Source organism: Lissotriton helveticus, chromosome 1_1 (assembly GCF_964261635.1).
Source record: "Lissotriton helveticus chromosome 1_1, aLisHel1.1, whole genome shotgun sequence".
In the NCBI taxonomy this organism is placed as follows: domain Eukaryota; kingdom Metazoa; phylum Chordata; class Amphibia; order Caudata; family Salamandridae; genus Lissotriton; species Lissotriton helveticus.
In genome coordinates this window covers 885,902,564-885,920,858 of record NC_136057.1, presented here as the reverse complement: position 1 = coordinate 885,920,858, position 18,295 = coordinate 885,902,564, and the positions used below count along the sequence as shown (strand labels likewise).

Sequence of the window (18,295 nt, the reverse complement as noted above, 5' to 3'; positions counted from 1 at the left end):
CCTTTTCTGTATCATGGTTTATAAAGGGTCACTAACCAGAACCAACATCTTTCTTCACCTGCATTATTATTGTACACAGTAGGGCCACCCAATATGCTATTGAGAAATAATAGTACAGACATGCATGCTAAAACAGGATTTCTAGAGGAAATCACTATCTCACTATCTTTTAAGCTCTGTATAACAATTGCATAGATGAGTTAGAAAATGTTATGAATTTAGAGTTAACCATAAGGAGACTTAGGGCGAGAAGCAGTCTAAAAGCTGTGCATTGCATTAACGGTCTAGAGTAATTTACAGTTCATAATGATAATCTTGCCCTTCCATCACACTTTTGGAGGAGAGGGGAGGGCGAGACTTTAATATGTGACCTGGCTTCTGTAGCATATTGATGTTATACGCACTAGGATTCTTGTGGTTCTGAGGCAGACTCTGAACAGGAACTATGTCATATGCAGGGCGGTATTAGGGTGTGATTAATGTTGAGTATGAGGTAATGTGCAGTTTATGAGTGTATGCTGAGGAAAAAAAAAAGTATTTGACTGCAGCTCCTGTGTGGTGTATTTCATTCACATACTCCAGGGCTGGGGAAGACGCTACTTCTGGCAACAATTAGGGGATACTTGCCATTCAAGAAAACAAGGCTGCTCTCCCTGAGAGTTTGCAATGGTACAGCTAAGTGCTTGTGCATGCCTTGTGTGCCTCAAAGTGATGCAATGCAGTTTGCGACTAGTGCATGTGGAGTCAAATCCCTGCTCCAGCCCATACACAGCCAAAGAAGACAGTGAAGGCCCTACAGAGGAGCACATTAAAAATGCCAGCCAAAACTGCTGGTGAAGTGGTTGAGGGAAATGCTTTGATACGCCCCGAATACGGAGCAATTACTCAGACGAAGCAGAAAGATAACAGCATTGACAACCAGGTATGAGAAACAGAGAATTTATTCACCATCAAATACAAGTGAAGCATTCTACGATCTTGGATCAAGGGTGGTGACCCAAGTTCAAGCACAAGGGTTGTGCTTGCAGACGTTGCAGTGTTTGCTGGGTACAGCAAAAGCTGCCGGAACAGCATGTGCTCTCAATGGCAGGAGAAGAGAGGGTAAAATACAGTGCATCAATGTTCTGAAGCCACCACCACGCTTCTAAGAAGCAGAACATTGGCCCCAGGCGGGCTGAGTGGATCTAAACATTCTATGACTAAAATAAAATCATTAAATACTTGAAAAACCTTGCAGGCGGTGGAGTGAAAGAAGTCCTAAAAAAAGTTTCCCAAACTGATGCAAAATCATACTAGAAGGTAAAAGAAGTGTTCGAGGCCAAGTTATACCCAATGCTGAATGTCAACTATAAAAAGTATATCTTCAGCCAAGCCCGACAACAGGTTGGTGAAACAATGGACGAAGTTGTTCAACGACTTGATACACTTATTAAACATTGCAGATTCAGTGATTTCACCGACAGAGAAGCCGTGTGCTTCAGAGTCATTGATGGTTGCCTTTCAGATTAGTTTAGAAGGCACATGTTGAGAGAAAACAATAGCTTGGATAAAATGCTGATGGCTGCAAGAGCCAAAGAACAAGCAGACCGACAAGCCACTGACATGGAAGCAGGAACAGCTCACAATGAGACGGCCTTGGCAATAAAAATAAAGTATAAGCAAAAGCAAGATCCACTTAAGTCGCTGTCATCGAAAAAATCAAAGCTATGCTTCCCATGTGGATTTTCATTTCCCCATGAAGGTAAATGTCCAACCATTGGGCAAGTCTGCAAAATAATTTCATAACCATGTGCCGAGCTAAGGGAAAATTAAGTGCATCACAACGGCAAGAAAAGATGAAAATGAGAACATTCCAGAAGCCTCACTCCCAAAACCAAAAAACAACACCAGTTACAACAAGTAGAAACCAGGCAGTATCAATCATGTGAAGCTCAGCGTACAAAGACTCTTCAACATCACTATTGAGTATCAGTGAAAAAGAACGGTGTGCACTGATGATATCTACAAAAGAACATCGAGCACATGTGTGCTTAGCTGCCTGTAAAGTAAATCACAGGTCAAAAACAGCTTATCAAATAAAGCAACAAATGTCATTTGGACACTGTCCCAAAATCATATTGAAAGTATGCACTCCCCCCATAACTTAACTTTCATCATAGGTACTGGTCCATTGATCAATATCATGCGAGTGGAAAAATGTAACAACCTATCCCCGGTGCCTCACCTCACTCCATCAGACACAAAGGTATATACTTGGGCCACTTCTGCGCCACTACGAAGCCAAGGATCATTCACAGCAACAATGTGACACAAAAAGACATCAGTGCGAGCTACCATTCATGTTCAACAAGGGACTTCATCAAGTGCCTGTTTGCTCAGTTTTGCCATTGCTGCTGACATAGGGTCGTTATCCCTCAACTATAATCTCTGTGCTCAGTCTGAGATCACAAGCTGGTTCCTGTCTTCGTTTCATGGCCTGGAAAAACTCAAGAAGAAAGTAGAGCTACACATCAATGAAGACATTCGCCTTGTGGCTCAGCGACACTGTAGAGTTGCTTTCTATATACAAGAAGCTATAGAGAAAGAGTTGGTAGCGCTTTGAAACCATGACATCATTGAACAAATCACAGGCCCACGCCATGGGTTTCACCCATAGTAATAGTAACAAAAAAGGACAGTAGCGGAGCAGTGTGCATTTGCCTGGATATGCACCAGGCAAACAAAGCCATTGAGAGGGAGAGACGCCCTGGTCCACACTTTGCGAGCATGATCATGCAATTGATCAGAGCCAAAGTGTTTCCCGTCTTGACCTGAACAAAGGATACCATCAACTCGAGCTGCAGGAGAACTGCAGGTACATTACTACCATTTCGACTCATGTTGGTTTGTTCACATATAAAATACTGAGTTTGGAGTACCTTCGGCTGTGGAGATATTTTTGGATGATATTCTCTGAGTAATCCAACCTTTCAAACATACTGGTTTTTGGGAGAACACAACAAAGCCCTTAACCAAGTGTGCCAGTTACTTGCTGATGCAGGTGTCACTCTGAACGCTGCGAAGTGTGAGTTTTACAAAACCAAACTCAAATTGTTTGAGCACATATTCTCTGATGGGGGAATGACCCCAGACAAGGTGCAAGCACTCTCATCCACTTGTCCCCCCCCTACAAGATGTTACCATGCTGCAATCTTTTCTACGCATGGACCGTTATTGCTTACGATACACTCGCAACTTTGCTACAGTGAGTGCCCCATTTTAGAGCCTTGACAAAGCGAAATGTACTGCTTCAGTGGTCTCCGGAATGTGACTAGCGTTTCAAAGACATTAACCATTCGATTGAGAATGCATGGTTTGACCCCAAATTACATACCGAAATAACGGTTGATGCAAGCCCAATAGGACTAGGGGCAATCCTTGCTCAACACAATGGCCATCCAAATGCTCAAAGAAACATTGTGGCCCCTCTGAAACAGAACGTGCCTACTCAGCCGGAGAAGAAGAGTCTGGCTGTGGTGTGGCCTGCAAACTTTTTCATGTATTCCTCACAGAAAATAATTCACTGTCATCACAGATCACCAGGCATTGCTTACAATTTTTGGAAACCCAAAGGCTAAGATGCCCCCTCGCATCGAGAGGTGGGAGTTGAGACTGCAAGAGTCCTACTATGAGATCGTGCACAAGTCAGGGATGGATCAAAACCCAGTAGATTACTTTTCATGAGTGATGCTACAACGTTACAGTGAGACATCCAAGACAGCTGAAGCCTATCTCAACTTTATTGTGAGATCCAACACACCAGCATCTCTGTCAATGGAACAAATCATTGCTACCACCAATGCAGATAAAAACATGTCCATAATCAAAGAACTTTATACCACGAAATCATGAAGAAGAAATACCTGGTCTCTTGCCAATGATGCTGAATTCCAGGGGCCATATTATGACAGTGCCCCGGGGGCGCAGCAGGTGTTTGCCCCTGCTTTGCATGCCCCCCAGGGCACTTTGGTATTACAGAAGGGGTGCGTCCCCGTCTGTAATACCGATATCGCTGGTGGACTTAAAGCGCCAGCGCTATCTTCAGGGGGCGTTTCCTCATTTGTGACTCATGCAATTATGCAATTAAGGGAATCCCTTTGCCTCTGCGCCTGCGCTGTATTACAGACGCATGCGCAGAGGCAAAGAAGCTCTCAGGAGGCGCACTATCAGTGCACCCCTGAGAACAGCCCTCTAGGGAGGGGAAAGACATCCCCTTTCAGGCGGGTGCAGTCAGTGACTGCACCAGCCTACAAGGGGATCCCTAATGTCTAATTTGTAGATCAGTCTAGCTGGCTTAGAGGAAAATGGGTATTTGGAAAATGGGTTACTGGTTGACATGGGGGGGGGGTAACCTTACTCAAGCAGCAACCACAATTTCTGGTAGGGGAAAGTTACAAGCAAACCCCAAATTAACTTGTGCTTAACCTGCTGGTAGCTTGGCACAAGTAGTCAGGCATAACTTAGAGGCAGTGTAAAATATTTATGCAGCACTTCAAACAGTAATAACAGTGAAAACAACACAAGAAACATCCCAGGCCAATTTAGAATTGAGTAGAATTTAATAACTTATTTGAGACCAAAACAACAAACATTTAATCAGTAGAACTGGAGAAATGCAATTTTAAAGATTTAAGAGCAAATAGTGCCTAGAAGCACTAAGCGCCAATTGTGGTTTTCTGATCGTGCCAGACCGGGACAAAGTCATAGTTCAGGCCGTCCACAATGGAGCGCAGGTCAGATACAGGAACCAAGTTAGGCACGCTGAACCAAGTGCCTTAAATCCTTGTGTCGGAGCGTTGCAAATGACTTATATATATAATAAAGGGAGTTAAGAGCCTAGCAAAATATTTACTTCGTCGCCCGTTCAGCGGACGTTGCGTGCACTACCTCGGTAGTGCTACGCACGTCCGCTGAACGTTCCGGCCGCGCCCGCGCAATAGAACGTTCCGCACCAGCGCAGAACGTTCGGCGCAGCGGAGGGGTTAAAACTGCACACACAGCAGGCATGATACGTGTTGAAAGGGCTAATTAAGTGGTTGGCACAATCAGTGCTGCTGGTCCACTCGTTGCATTTATTTTACAGGCCATGGGCAAATGTAGTTACACTTTACTAGGGACTTACAAGTAAATTAATTGTTCCAATTGGGTGTAAGTCAATTTCACCATGTGTAAAGGAGAGAGCACAAGCACATAACACTGGTTATGAGTGAAAAGGCGCACAGAGCCCTTAAATGCCAACAAAAACGGGTTCAGAAAACAGGAGGGTGAGGGCAAGTTTGGGGATGAGTCTGCAGAAAAGACCAAGTGCAATAGAGGTGCAGAATCACTCACTAAAATTATGGGGTGACAAGGCAGCATGAGATGGAGGAGTAGAAGTATTGAAGCATTTTAAAAAGAATTTATTTTCAGACAGGAGCAAGGAGGCTGCCTTTATTCCTCCTAAGGTAGAAGGACTTTGAATGATAGCGCAGTTGCATAACATTTTCAAATAAACTAATCGTCTGACAAATATGTACTCCTGTCTCTCAACCGTGTGCCGCGTCTCAGTGAGTGAGATTGCAGACTGTGCCACCTCTCAGTTTACATAGAGATTCTAGACTTTGTTAACCCAAAAATGTTCTATAGTGAGATGTCATGTAACATTGTTTTGTTCCATGACAATCCATGACAATCATTGTGCTATAGTCCTCTCTTGGCTGTAAAACAATCAGTTACCAGGTACTCGGGTCAAAGCTCCAGAACTGCAGTCAAAGTCTCCAGCACTCATCAGTAAGAAAGGTGAAAAAGAAGATCCTGGTGGGTAAGCAGGTGTCAGACCCCCAAGGTATTTGTCACTCACCAAAGTCGGGTGAGGTGACAGCTTTGTATATCAGACATTTGTAGCAAATAGCGTCTGCCTGCAGCCATTTTTGCACCACATGCTCTTATTCTAGGTGATACACTGACATCCCCTCTGACAGCAGTGTTGTCCCCGTGCCATTGGGGCCAGCCAGGTGTAGGAACGTGACTTAGCATTCTAGTAGTTGGTGGGAGGAGATGTGGGAGGGACAGGAAAGGGAAGAGCGGAGGCGAAAGGAAAGGGGCAGAATAGAGTAGGGGTAGCAGAGGAAGGGTCATGCCAAATAAAGCTCTTTAAATAAAGCATGTTGTCTACCTCATCATTGTGGGGACGATGTGACAACTGGCGACGAAGGTGGGATGGTAGTGCTGTGCAAGTGCGCTGATCCCGGAGCTGTGACCTGGTTCCTGTGAGGGGCATAATTGGAGTCGCCGTCGCAACGAGCGTGCCCCCCCTTCCTCCTTTTCGAGCGTGTGCCGTGAGTGTGAGAAGCCCCGGCAGCGTGTCCCTGGACCGAGGCTCCGCGACCTGGAGGTCGTGTAGAGCGTGGCCCTGCGAGCGCCGTGTTCGCTGATGCCTGGGTGCCCACCCCAGCTGAAATGAGGTCGGTGAGAAGACACCGAGGTCGGGAGCCCATCCCGATCCTACCTGTGCCTGAGAAGCTTGCCAGCGTGGAGGTGCCGTGGTCCTGGCTTTCGCGAGTATGCTGATACCTGCGATCCAGCGTGGTGAGTGATTACCGGCAGGAAAGAGAACTGAAAGCAATAGAGAGCCAAATCTCGTCGGATACGAGATTTCCAAAGCGGTGGCCATTTTGAAGTCATGCGTTTTGGTCCTATCCCCTGTCAGGGATACTGGGCGGCCATTTTGAAGTCAGGCGGCTGTAAATTCAACAAGCACAAGCAAGTACAAGCTCTGAAGTCACCAAGCATAAGCCAATGCAAATTTTGAATACAATAAGCACAAGCAAATGCAAGTCCTAAATGCAACAAGCACGAGTAAATACAAGTCCTGAATGCAACAAGCACAAGCAAATGCAAGTTTCAAGTGCAATGAGCACAAGCAGATGCAAGCCCTAAATACAACAAGCACAAGTAAAAGCAGGTCTTGAATGCAACAAGCACAAGCAAATGCAATTCTCAAATGCAACAAGCACAGGCAAATACAAATCCTGAGTGTAACAAGCACAAGCAAGTGCAAGTCCCGAAGTAAAATTTAAGCACCAAGTGAAGATAAGTAACTGAAATTAAAGGAAGAAAGAAAATAAATGATCCAGAAACACGAGTAAACAAGTGTCAGGGAAGCTTTCTCTCATCAACCAAAGTGGCTGGTAACCTGCACAAGCCTTGAAAAAAAGAGCAAGATGTCGACATCGCCAAGTACCAGTGCTGAAGAAGCATAAATCACCTGCAGCTGAGTGGCGACCATTTTGAACTCAGGCAATCCAAGCCTAACTCACTGAAGCCTACTGAGACAGACATACTAAAGGAGGAAAAAAAATACAGTGGTCACCTGTGAGTAAGCTTTCCCAAAATTAAGGGAAACAACTATACACAAGATCTCGACCGAAGAGGGTGAGCAAATAATACAGGAAGCATAGTGAGCAGTCCTGTGACATTAGCAACTAGAACTTTCCTCCATCATGTCGGTGGGAAAAGGAACACAAAAATCCAATCCCTGCATTGAAGTGCCACCCCCAGTGACACAGACTGGCACCCAGAGTTTGGGTCCCAAATGGAACCGGTGGCTGGAGTCACTGGATGAATTTCTTGTAACAACCGGTGAGCGAAGAGATGGAAAACGTCTGCTACTACTACTTCAGCTGGTGGGTCATGAAGGCCGACGCCTAATCAGAACATTTTCAGCAAAGAACACAGAAAAATATGGAAAACTCAAAGAGACACTGCGCGCCCATTTCAACACAAAGAAAGATGTGGATCATGAACGCATCATTTTTATTTATTTATTTTGAAAGTTTTATATAGCGCGAACAAGATCTTTGCAGATATCAGAGCGCTTTACAGAGCAGGGAATACCAAACAAGAGAATGAATACGTGAGGGAGCATAATAGTACAGGTGAATCAATAATGCAAGTAAATCTTCAACGCAGCACGGCAGGAACCAGGGGGATCGTTACCAAACTTCATAACAAGGCTACAAAGTCTGGTACAATACTGCCATTTCAATACATTCACAAATGAGGAAGCAATTCGACTCCGGGTAATTGAGGGCTGTTCAATACCAGACACGAAGCGCAAGATCCTTCAAAAGCAGCTCTCGCTAAAGGAAATCATCAGGAGGGCCGACGCTGGAGAGCGGGCCAAAGCAAGAGAATTGCACCTCAATGCAAGAAAGGAAGACAAGAGAAAGGAGATATCTCTCATGTCAGTAAATAAAGCCCAAGAAACCAAAAAAAAACAGAAAGAGGGAGGGCAAAGGCAGGCCAGAGACAAGACATCATGAGATACAAAGTGACATGAAATACTCCGATTCAACAATACAAAAGGCAGTGGAGGATGGCAAATAAAAGACCGGGACAATCCGGGATTGTGACAGCCTAACTGATATAACTTCAAGGAGTCAGTCAACAAACTTTCCAACCTATTCTGAAGAAGCATCAAGCAGTGGGACAGACCACACAAATGGAACAGAGGACAGTCTGCACAACAAGTGTGAAGAAAAGACAAACTACAGAAGAGTGGACAAGTCACGCCAACTCTGGAAACCGGTATACGAACACACCCGAGCAACCCACTGTTCATCATACTTCTTAGACTTTTCTGAAGAAGAATCAAGCAGTGGGATACGCCACACACGTGGCACAGACATCAGTGCGCCCAACAAGCGAGAAGAAGAAACAAAACACATAAGACGGGGCAATCCACTCAGGCACCGGAAATGGGTAGGCAAGTGCACTCAAGACACCCATGACAATGAGAAAACTGAGAGGAGACAATTAACATCATATGAGAGGGGCAGAGACAAAATGCCCCGGGACCAAACAAAAGAAATAAACGCGTGGCTATCAAACAATCTCTCCATTGCAATAACACAGAAGACACTTCGAGAGATGTACCCAAACAAATGTCCCAAAGATAGCTCCGACTCCAGGAGCAGGTCATCACAGCCTACCAGCTCAAGAAATTTACCAGTCAAGACACACCCAAAAGAACGTCCGCAAAGGAAATCAGTAAAAGACTCCTCCGATTCAGAGCGCATGTCTGTAAATCACTCGAGTCAACGGAATCAAGATCAAGAAAACGCCCATGGCATCAATCCCCTGAATGCACAATGGAATCAGAGAACGCTCTCCCCGTCCAGAGCAAAATATCACATGCCGATTACTCAGAACATTCACTTACCCCACCATGCAACAGGTCACGTCTGTTACATTCATATCAAGACATGAATAATATACCTTCATCCCTGATGGGGTCCGCTAGGCTGACTCAAAGGGCTTGCAGAATGAGAATGAATGTATGGGACATTACCCAAAATGTTGAGAAAAGGCGGTCTCATCACTCTGTAAGAAAGGCAAAATATGTTGACAGAGGGAGGTCATTCTCAAGGAGAAGGGGATGAGAAAGGAACATGCAGGTGCCTGGATGGTCACAGTCCCGAACGCAAGTGGGAATGGGTGAGGCCAACAGAGCAAGTAAATGGGTCCCAGAGCCGACTGTTGCTCTCGTGAAGCATCGAAACAAACAAAGTCCTGCGAGCTTACCGAACAACTTCACATGCGACTACTGACAAGTCCCCTGCTACTCTCATGTTGGGGCGACCAACCAGGACCAGGATACCCACTTTAGATGATGTCTTACAGTCTGATATGCATGACTTTGAACATCACATCGGAGTCTGAAAATAAGAGGATCGCGAGAAATGTGTCAGATTCTCAAGAGTGCCCATCTGCAGTCAAAGACGCCCTTGCTAACCCGTCGAGGACCCTGGCTAGTGAGAGTGCCATAGCTGGTAACGTTCGGCCGAGACCCGAGAATCTCGCTGAGTCTGAAGGCGGGAACTCAGAAGCTTATTGGAAACTGCGACGAACCATCCGAAAACCTGCACGGCTGATTGAAGAACTGTAAATATGTTCACACCCTCACTGAAGTAGCAAGCTGTTGCCAGCATGATTGACTGTGCATTTGTTCAAGAAGAGGGGAGATGTAGGAACGTGACTTAGCATTCTAGTAGTAGGTGGGAGGAGATGTGGGAGGGACAGGAAAGGGAGGAGCGGAGGCGAAAGGAAAGGGGCAGAATAGAGTAGGGATAGAAGAGGAAGGGTCATGCCAAATAAAGCTCTTTAAATAAAGCATGTCGTCTGCCTCATCATTGTGGGGACGATGTGACATAAAAAGTACATTTTATTTGTCTCTTCACCAATACACGGAGGGACGCTACTATAGCATCCCAGAGAGTGGCTTGAGAAGTGAACATGGTGAATAGCAGCTCTGGTTCACCACCAACATATCTCTGTCTCTCTTCTGAAAAGGTTTCAGGGAGGGCACATGGGTGAGATGGGGTTGGTATTTTTGTGGGAATTGCTCTTTAAGTCATTTTATTTTTTACGTACGGACAGTGGCGGCTCCTCCACTAATGCGGAGGAGAGTCGCCCTACTGCTCATGGAGCAGTGTAAACGAAAAAATTAAATGATGGTTACTGAAGGTATCATTTTATTTTTTGTATGGTCAGGCTAGGGTGGGGCTTGGTTTCCCTGAGGTCTGTGAGGAAGAGTGGTTGTGCACTCTGTAAACTATGCATGAATGTTCGAATCCCCCCGCCAACCCCCGTACCTTACCGGCCGCCACTGTGTACAGAGATGATTCATTACAAAGAAAGCCTTGTCTGAAAGACCACAGGCATTATTTGTACACAACACCACAACACAAGATTATTACCAGAGTGAGAAGAGACATATGTGTGAGCAGTAGACTTAAGTGACATGCCTTCCAAGGGCCATTTGACTGAGTGTGAACTTCCAAGTGGTTGCACAAGTCATGGGTTCACCACAATGACAGATGCCAATGTTCAAGCAGTATTTATGAAGGTCCTCATAACGTTGCTACCCCCAGCTCTTCAGAAGATTATAACAAATAAGCATGGTTATGTTGCACAGTGATATTAAGAACTGACACAGACATCTTTGTTGTGGAAAGTATTCTGTTTATTCATTGCACAGGTTGGGTAAACTTATAGGTGATCTGGGTGACATGAACAAATTAAGTTCATGTTCATCTTAAGACCATGCTATAATGACTCCCTGACCTCAGAAATATCCTTCCCGCCTCCTAGAGCCACTATATGGAGGTGCTTGTTGTTCCATAATGCTTTAGGATCTCTTGTAACTCCACCTTGTGACTCCACCTTCTGTGAGTGGGGTAGGTTAAATGCTGCCTGCATAGGAGATCTGCCCTTCGTGGTGCCCAATTTTAAATAAGCAATGCACTCATCCTTCCTCCCAACCCTGACGTCAGTGTAGGATAAGGCCGCTTTTCTTGGTACCTCCTGTGGAAGTAGTTCTGGGACAATCTTTGTCCAATAGCAAGGATTCAACAATAATTAATGCACCTCTGTATTGTCAGCCTATGGGTAACATGTCCTGCTGCATTTGGTGTCACATGGAAATAGCCTTTCTAAATACGGTATTTATAGATGTTTACATGAGTGTCGACCTTAAAGGAAAAAGCCACCAACTCCTAGATGTCACACAAATTAAATTAAATACACCGCTGCTCAATCTATAGTAATGTGACATAAAGCAGTCATGCTTAATTCAAAGACCATGTGTAAATTATTTAAGCAGTGCATACACAGTAGAAAAAAAGTCACACAAAATACAATGAAAATCCACAACCAATTTTAAAATAATGAGAAAAGTTGTATTAGAAAAATAAGACCAATACAACAAAAATCCAATAAGGAATAAGAGAGACCGGAGATATGAATGTTTAAAGGTTTAAGTGAAAATAGTACCAAAATGTGCAAAGCGCCAATAATAAATGCTAGCCTATGGAAGAAGCAGACCGGGACCTAAACGCGATTTGAGGCCAACCATGCTGAAGCCCTGGTCAGATACGCCAAGTGGACTGGTCCGAGTCTGTAAGTCAGAAAGTTCAAAAAGGTTTATAAATCCCAACACAGTAAGGGACTTTGTCACCTTTTAAAAATAAAATCCTCCCTGAGCGGACCACTACTGAAATTATAGCTGTCACAGTGGAACTAAAGACTAGGTACTTGAAGCTGATTGGTCTGGCTAGACCTCTGGAGTGTTGGAGAATTCTAGTTGACAATTTTCCAAGTCTCAACACACTCATTATTTGGAGGTGCTGCAAGCCTTGAGCAGGATAAAGCAGAAATTCAATCTAACATCATAGAACTGCTGGATGGATACTTATTCCTGCAGGTCCTACTGAAGCTTTGGAGGAAGAGTTTTCAAAAGTTTCCAAACTTTCTTCTGGTGTACAAATAGCCACAGGAGTAGACCTCTAAGTCCTCCATGAACTCAAGGGAGGGCACATAGAGACTCTCAAGGTATCTGGAAGAGGCCAACAGCAAAATTGAGTCCAGATCTAGTTGCCAATTGTCAGCTGAGCATTTCAAGGAAAGGGCCAATTGCAGTTTGTTGTGCCCATGTAGACGACTGGATGTCGTGGGGTTCACATTTTTGTACTGGGTACAATAGGGAGCAGATCTAGCCCTTCAGGGCTCCTCTCAGGTCATAGGAGGCATATCCAGTCGTCTTCAGATCTTCAGCTGGTCCAGTTAGTATTCTGAGGAGGGTTCCTTATGATTCCACACATATGCCTGGCACCAGCTAGAGGGTGGGTGAGTCTCCGGCACTCCCTAACCAATGAGGTAAAAGTTCCCAGCGTCAACCCTATTTAATTTTTCAGCAGTTCCTGTTTGCCCTTCTGCAATCAATTCCACAGTGCTCCCCACTCTCAAAATCCAAAAAAGGGAAAACCTTCTCCCATAATGCTCAGTTTGTGTGCCCACCCAAGGGTGTAGCCAATGTAATAAGCAGTCTTCTCCTATATAGTCACTCAAAATCAGTTCGGGGGGGGTAGCCTTTCCTGCCACTAGGTGTGATGCCAGCCTGACTATGGGCACACATTCTGGGGCCTTTCCAGGTGTCACCTAACATTTACTTGTGACAGGGAAGTCCCTACAAAGTAAAATAAGTTCATGGGCCCACCCCAGTTGGTCCTCCGACCATGGGAACAAAACACCCCCCCCTCCCCCCCAACACACACACACCCCACTCCCATGCCTTTGTCTCTGCTCTGGGAGCAGTTTACACACACCTAATTCAGGGTAAGTACAGTCTGGTCAGTTGCTGGAGAGCTAATGCAGATTAGCAGCCAGCTGCTTCTGACAGGGTAAAGGTAACTTTCTAAAAGATAAATTTGCAGTATATTTAATAAAACCTCACCATTAGATTGGATTTTTATTAAATATAAAACTAAATATTCAAATGGAGTCTGGAGCTGGAACAGGTCAAAAGTTATAGATTAAAGTGTATATTCTTCGACTTTCCTGTGTGCCAGCTACAGCCTGGCCAGTGACACTGTTGTTTTGGGCATATGTTCCACCTTTGAATAGTAAACACCCTACCTTGTGGGCAAGCAAGGTGTGCTTAGGGGTGGCTTATTTAATTTTTTGGGTGATTTTGACAGGTCTGTTCACCAGGGTTCAGGCTACGGGTAGGTCGGAAGTCATGTTTTCACTGCCACTTTAGTGGATGCCACAACTGATGCTGCACTTCACAGGTTGCATTTAACGTTTCATGCCATGGGCGTATTTGTGCACCATATACTGTAGCGTTATGGGAAAGTTAAATGCATCAATCAGGTTTTAAGCCCATTTAGGCTTGTTTTAGGGGTCTGAGCACATACACTGGGGCCCTGGACAGCAGTGTTCTAGTGTTTGAGTTCAAAACTACTAGCATGTAAGTCCCCCCCCCAAAAAAAGAAAAACTGGGGCCCAAGAAGCGTTCATCATTATCTGAATATGCCACTGTCCAACTTATTCACAATGTAATCAATCTATGGCAGAATCTCTTTTTTTTAGCCGGTTAACTCTGGTTGTTTTTAATTTATTTAAATTCTATACGTCTCTTCAACTTGCTCCTGACATCCTTAGGCAAGCCAGCGAATGGTTAATTGTCAGACTTACAGCAAAGCACAGCACAATGGGTCAGGGCAGAGTGGGTGCTGGAAATAGCGCGGGCTCTGAGATGGCTGGAGATAGGAATGTCAGCAATGCTGGTATGCGATCAGATAAGGCAGGGGGTCTTGAAATAGAGACGTCTGCAGTGAACAGTCCAGGCTAAATATAGAATGCACATTCCAAGGGAGTATGGTACTTGTATAAAGTAGGCTGCGTTCAGGTTTTAAATTGAAAGTTTATTTAAAGTGCAGACTTTGGGTGCTGAGCACCAGAGTGCTCTACATCTCACACTTTAAAAGACAAAGTAAAATGAACAAGCATCGGCATAGCCAATAGGTCTCACCTATGGCTTTGCCAATATGTTTTAGCTAGGTTGTACACTAGTGTGGCTGCTATTCAGGATGGGTAAAAATTATTGGTGTAAAAGGAGGTGAAGTGTTCTAAAGTGGAGTAGAGTGTAGTGTTATGGAGTGCATAGCGTAGAGTGGTGTAGAGTAGATTTGAGTGGAATGGAGTGTTATGGAGTGTCGTGTAATGTTGTGGAGCGGGGAGTATAGTGTTGTATAATGAAAGGGTGTTGAGTTTAGTGGAGCAGATTGTTCGAGTGTAGTAGATTGTTAGAGTGGAGTAGCCTGTTGTGGAGTGATATAGAGTGTTGTGAAGTGGTGTAGAGAAGAGCTGAATGGTGTAAAGTGTGTTGTGTAGATTGGCCTAGAGTGGATTAGATTGTTAGAGTAAAGTGTCTTAGAATGGAGTAGAGTAGGAGACTGGAACAAATTAGAGTGGAGTAGAGTTTTTGTAAAATTGAGAGGCATTGAGTATAGTGGAGTAGCATAGAGTGTCAGAGTGGAGTGACATAGAGTGGAGGTGTAGAGTGGATTAGTGTGTTGTTGAATAGAGTGGAGTAAAGTGGCATGGCATTGTATAGGAAGAATTACGTAGAGTTCTTGTGAGTGGAATAGTATTGTAGAGTAGCATAGAGTTGAGTAGAGTGTTGTAGAGTGGAGTATATCACGCTCAGATTTTCCACCCAGACTGTGAACAGTGTCTAGTACCACACGTGCATATAATTATGTGTCCCAGGGTGTGGTCACAAGCTAGTAGGGCTGTCCAGCTTTTCCCTTCAAAAGAAAGTTTTGGGATCACCTATAGTAATATGGATAGCCATCTGTGAGGGTGTTATCAAAAAGTAAAGGGCCAGGAAACATCACCAGTGTTAACCAACTCATTCATCGCTGAAACAAAATTAAAAAAATACTTAGTGTTTTCTCCAGCTGCACCACTGTGAAGTTAGTACTTCTCTGTACTAATGGCGATGTGTATGTTTTTAATAGGACCCTCTTTAGAATTAAATAAGTGTGTCTTTTTTAGGTTGCTCTATATAAATCACCCTACTCTCTACTGTCCTGATGAAGACCTGCATGCAAGGACCTAATTTGCCTCATGCAACAATCGGGTTGAAATGTCGACAATTTTGACCATCCAAGCCTGGATTGACTATATATATATATATATATATATATATATATATATATATATATATACATACACCATTGAGGGGTGTGGTTTTGATCAAGTCACCGCCCATTTTTGAACAAGAGGAAAAATAATAGTGTATAAATCTCTCCGACAGGCTTCTCGGCCATGGCTAACTTTAGTTTTTCATGGCCATAGATATTGCACTATGATAACTTTGTGAACACTTATTAATTCCCTTTTACTTTCTTTTCTTATCCTGCGCACATGATCAATTATATAAACACCTTTCTTTTCACTCCGTTTATATCAAGCACTCTAGAATGAACTCTAGGAGTTTTGTATATACTATGAATGGTTTTGATATATAAAATCTGGTTTGATTATTCAACGTAGTATAAAGTTTGATGTATTCATAATCCTGTTTTTCGCTCGCCTACGTCGCAAATTAAATAATGCATTTCTCTTCGATTACTTGCCAGTAGGAACACATTGTTTTACTTACCATATGCTACCCAGGTTCTATGGACTTCTTGGGTTTCCCCAGTAATTTGTAACAATTCGCCTGAAAGCTGGCACTTAAAACCAGCTATACATTCTAGGGGGTGACAGCTTAAAACAGATCATATCCAACAGGCATGTTAGAATAGTCTGCATTTTGGAGACCGTTACAAACAAGCTTGTTAGAATTCTCTTTCAGATCTTAATAAGAATGCTAAAAAAAAACTAAAATGCGTTATAAATCTCGAGTGTTGCACAAAAAATAAATCGTGAATGAAGGAGGCCCTGAAAGTTCTATATGTTGTCACATTTCTAAAGGAGAAACGAAATGTACAAGTAGCAAAGCTGCGTTTCTGGAAAGACAGACTAGTGTGGCTGAGATATTGGACCGTACTGGAGTCTGTTTACTAATGCTTTCTGTGCCATTACCTACCGAGAGAATGGCAGAAGTGAGGAGTGAGCATTTAAAATGTGTAACACGCATCTTATTATTCCTCAAGTATGTAAAATGGAAGCTCGGGGTTTTTAATGTGATTTTCTAACCGCTGCCTGCTCTCTCTTTCCCCGCAGGTACACGCTGGCTGCTCAGGACCTGGTGATGCGGGCCAGAGGCGTGCTGAAGGACAGAGGCTGGCGGATATCCAATGACCGGCTCGGCTCTGGGGATGACATCTCTGTCTACGTCATCCCGCTGATACACGGGAACTCGCTGTCCTGAAGCCAGTGCAGCAAGGAGGGAGTTGTTTTTAGAGGTTCCTGTTAGAGCGCCACCGACCTTAGTTAGAAACGGTACAAAAAGGTCTCTTTCGATGGTGTCCTCTCCACTGGCACGTGCCGCATGGAGAAGGTCTGTGCAGAAGGGTACAGGAGCTTTGCACAAGCACCTTCGACGGGTGTCTCCATGTTGTAGCTCCCTGGTAATGTATTTATGTATTGATGCTCAACCCGAGCAGAAGCTGCTAGTGCGTCATGGATTTGTGACTTGTTTTGTTATCACTTCTCTATATATTCTGACCCAGGAGTGAGGTACCTTTAGTTTTCAGTGTGGCAGGGACAAATATATTCAGTTTATATGTTCATAAGAGGTACCAAGAACCACAAGTCTTGTTAATAAAAACTAAAGTAATTGCTCTATTTTATTTAAAGTATATAGGTACGTTTGGAGAGGTCTCCTGTAATCTCCGATAAGCTGATATGGCGTAGCGTAACACTATTATCTCCTTGGAAAGAAATGCTCAACAATTTTTACCTTAAAATACTGTTTTATGTTAAATTAGTTGTTTTTTATCAAGTGTATGGTAAACAAATGAAAATTGTGTGGTAGCTGATAAGAACATATTCAGTGAGCCCTGCTGGAGGCCTCCTGTATATGTGAGGGGATGTACAAGGTGCCAATCTTAATTTCCTTTCTTGAATCCGATTGGCGATAAAACTTGCACCTAGGGACTGAGCTCTGCTGTGAATGGTATGGGGTCCTCATTCATAATTATGAAGAAAACTCCTCTCTTTTACAGCCATACTGATGACACCTGGATATTGCCTTTGATGTGAATTGTATCGTTCACTTAACCAAATCAGTTCCTTCCCAACTCGCCTATCTCACCAACTTGTTTGCATCATGCACCCTTTGCCTACCCCTGACGACCCCCGTACTCTTACACCTGATAAGTGCGTTTATATGTCCGCCTCCTTTCGCCAGCACTTGAACTGTTGTTGCCAAAGTTCAAGGGAAATCCAAGTATTACCTTTCTACCATTCAAAGTGCCAATGTGCGCTACTAAGCAGTGAGCGCAAGGGGCAGAAAACACTCTGTTGAGAATGGGAAAGACTGCTGGAGAGAAACCCTTGCTAAACATCAAGGTACTGGCTTCACCAGACATCATGCGGTTTTACAAGTCATCTTTTTCATGGAGGGAAAGTGAACAGAAGTTTCCTAAGCAAGCTCAGAGAAGCCGTGTCGGTACTCAACAGGGAACTGTGGGAAGAGCGCAAACAGCAGGCAACGACAGTAGAGGCAAGAGGCGGGCACGGGTCGATGCAGCAGGAAGTGATAACATGCAGAGCGGTGCCGGTTCTTCAGAGGGTGGCAGGCGGGATTTAGTTGGAGTCCTACTAAAGTTGAGGGCCAGCCTTCTTACTTCATGTTATCTCATGCAGAATAAATATACTTGAAATCATTATGGTTCTTTTTGAGGGAGTGCAGAGTGCCTGGTGTTACTGCAGCGGTGTAACGCAAAATGATGGATTCCACCTGCAGGATGTGAGGAGG

General features: G+C 44.2%; 1 protein-coding gene across 1 annotated transcript in view; it reads left to right on the top strand.

Moving 5' to 3' along the window:
• Positions 1 to 17,154, top strand: part of PPM1H (protein phosphatase, Mg2+/Mn2+ dependent 1H) — a 601,142-nt gene extending 583,988 nt beyond the window's left edge. Inside the window, exon 10 of the mRNA XM_078675682.1 lies at positions 16,597 to 17,154. Within this exon, the coding sequence (XP_078531808.1) occupies positions 16,597 to 16,744 (148 nt within the window). The 3' untranslated portion in view covers positions 16,745 to 17,154. The remainder of the gene's footprint in view (positions 1 to 16,596) is intronic.
• The last annotated feature ends 1,141 nt before the right edge of the window (positions 17,155 to 18,295 follow it).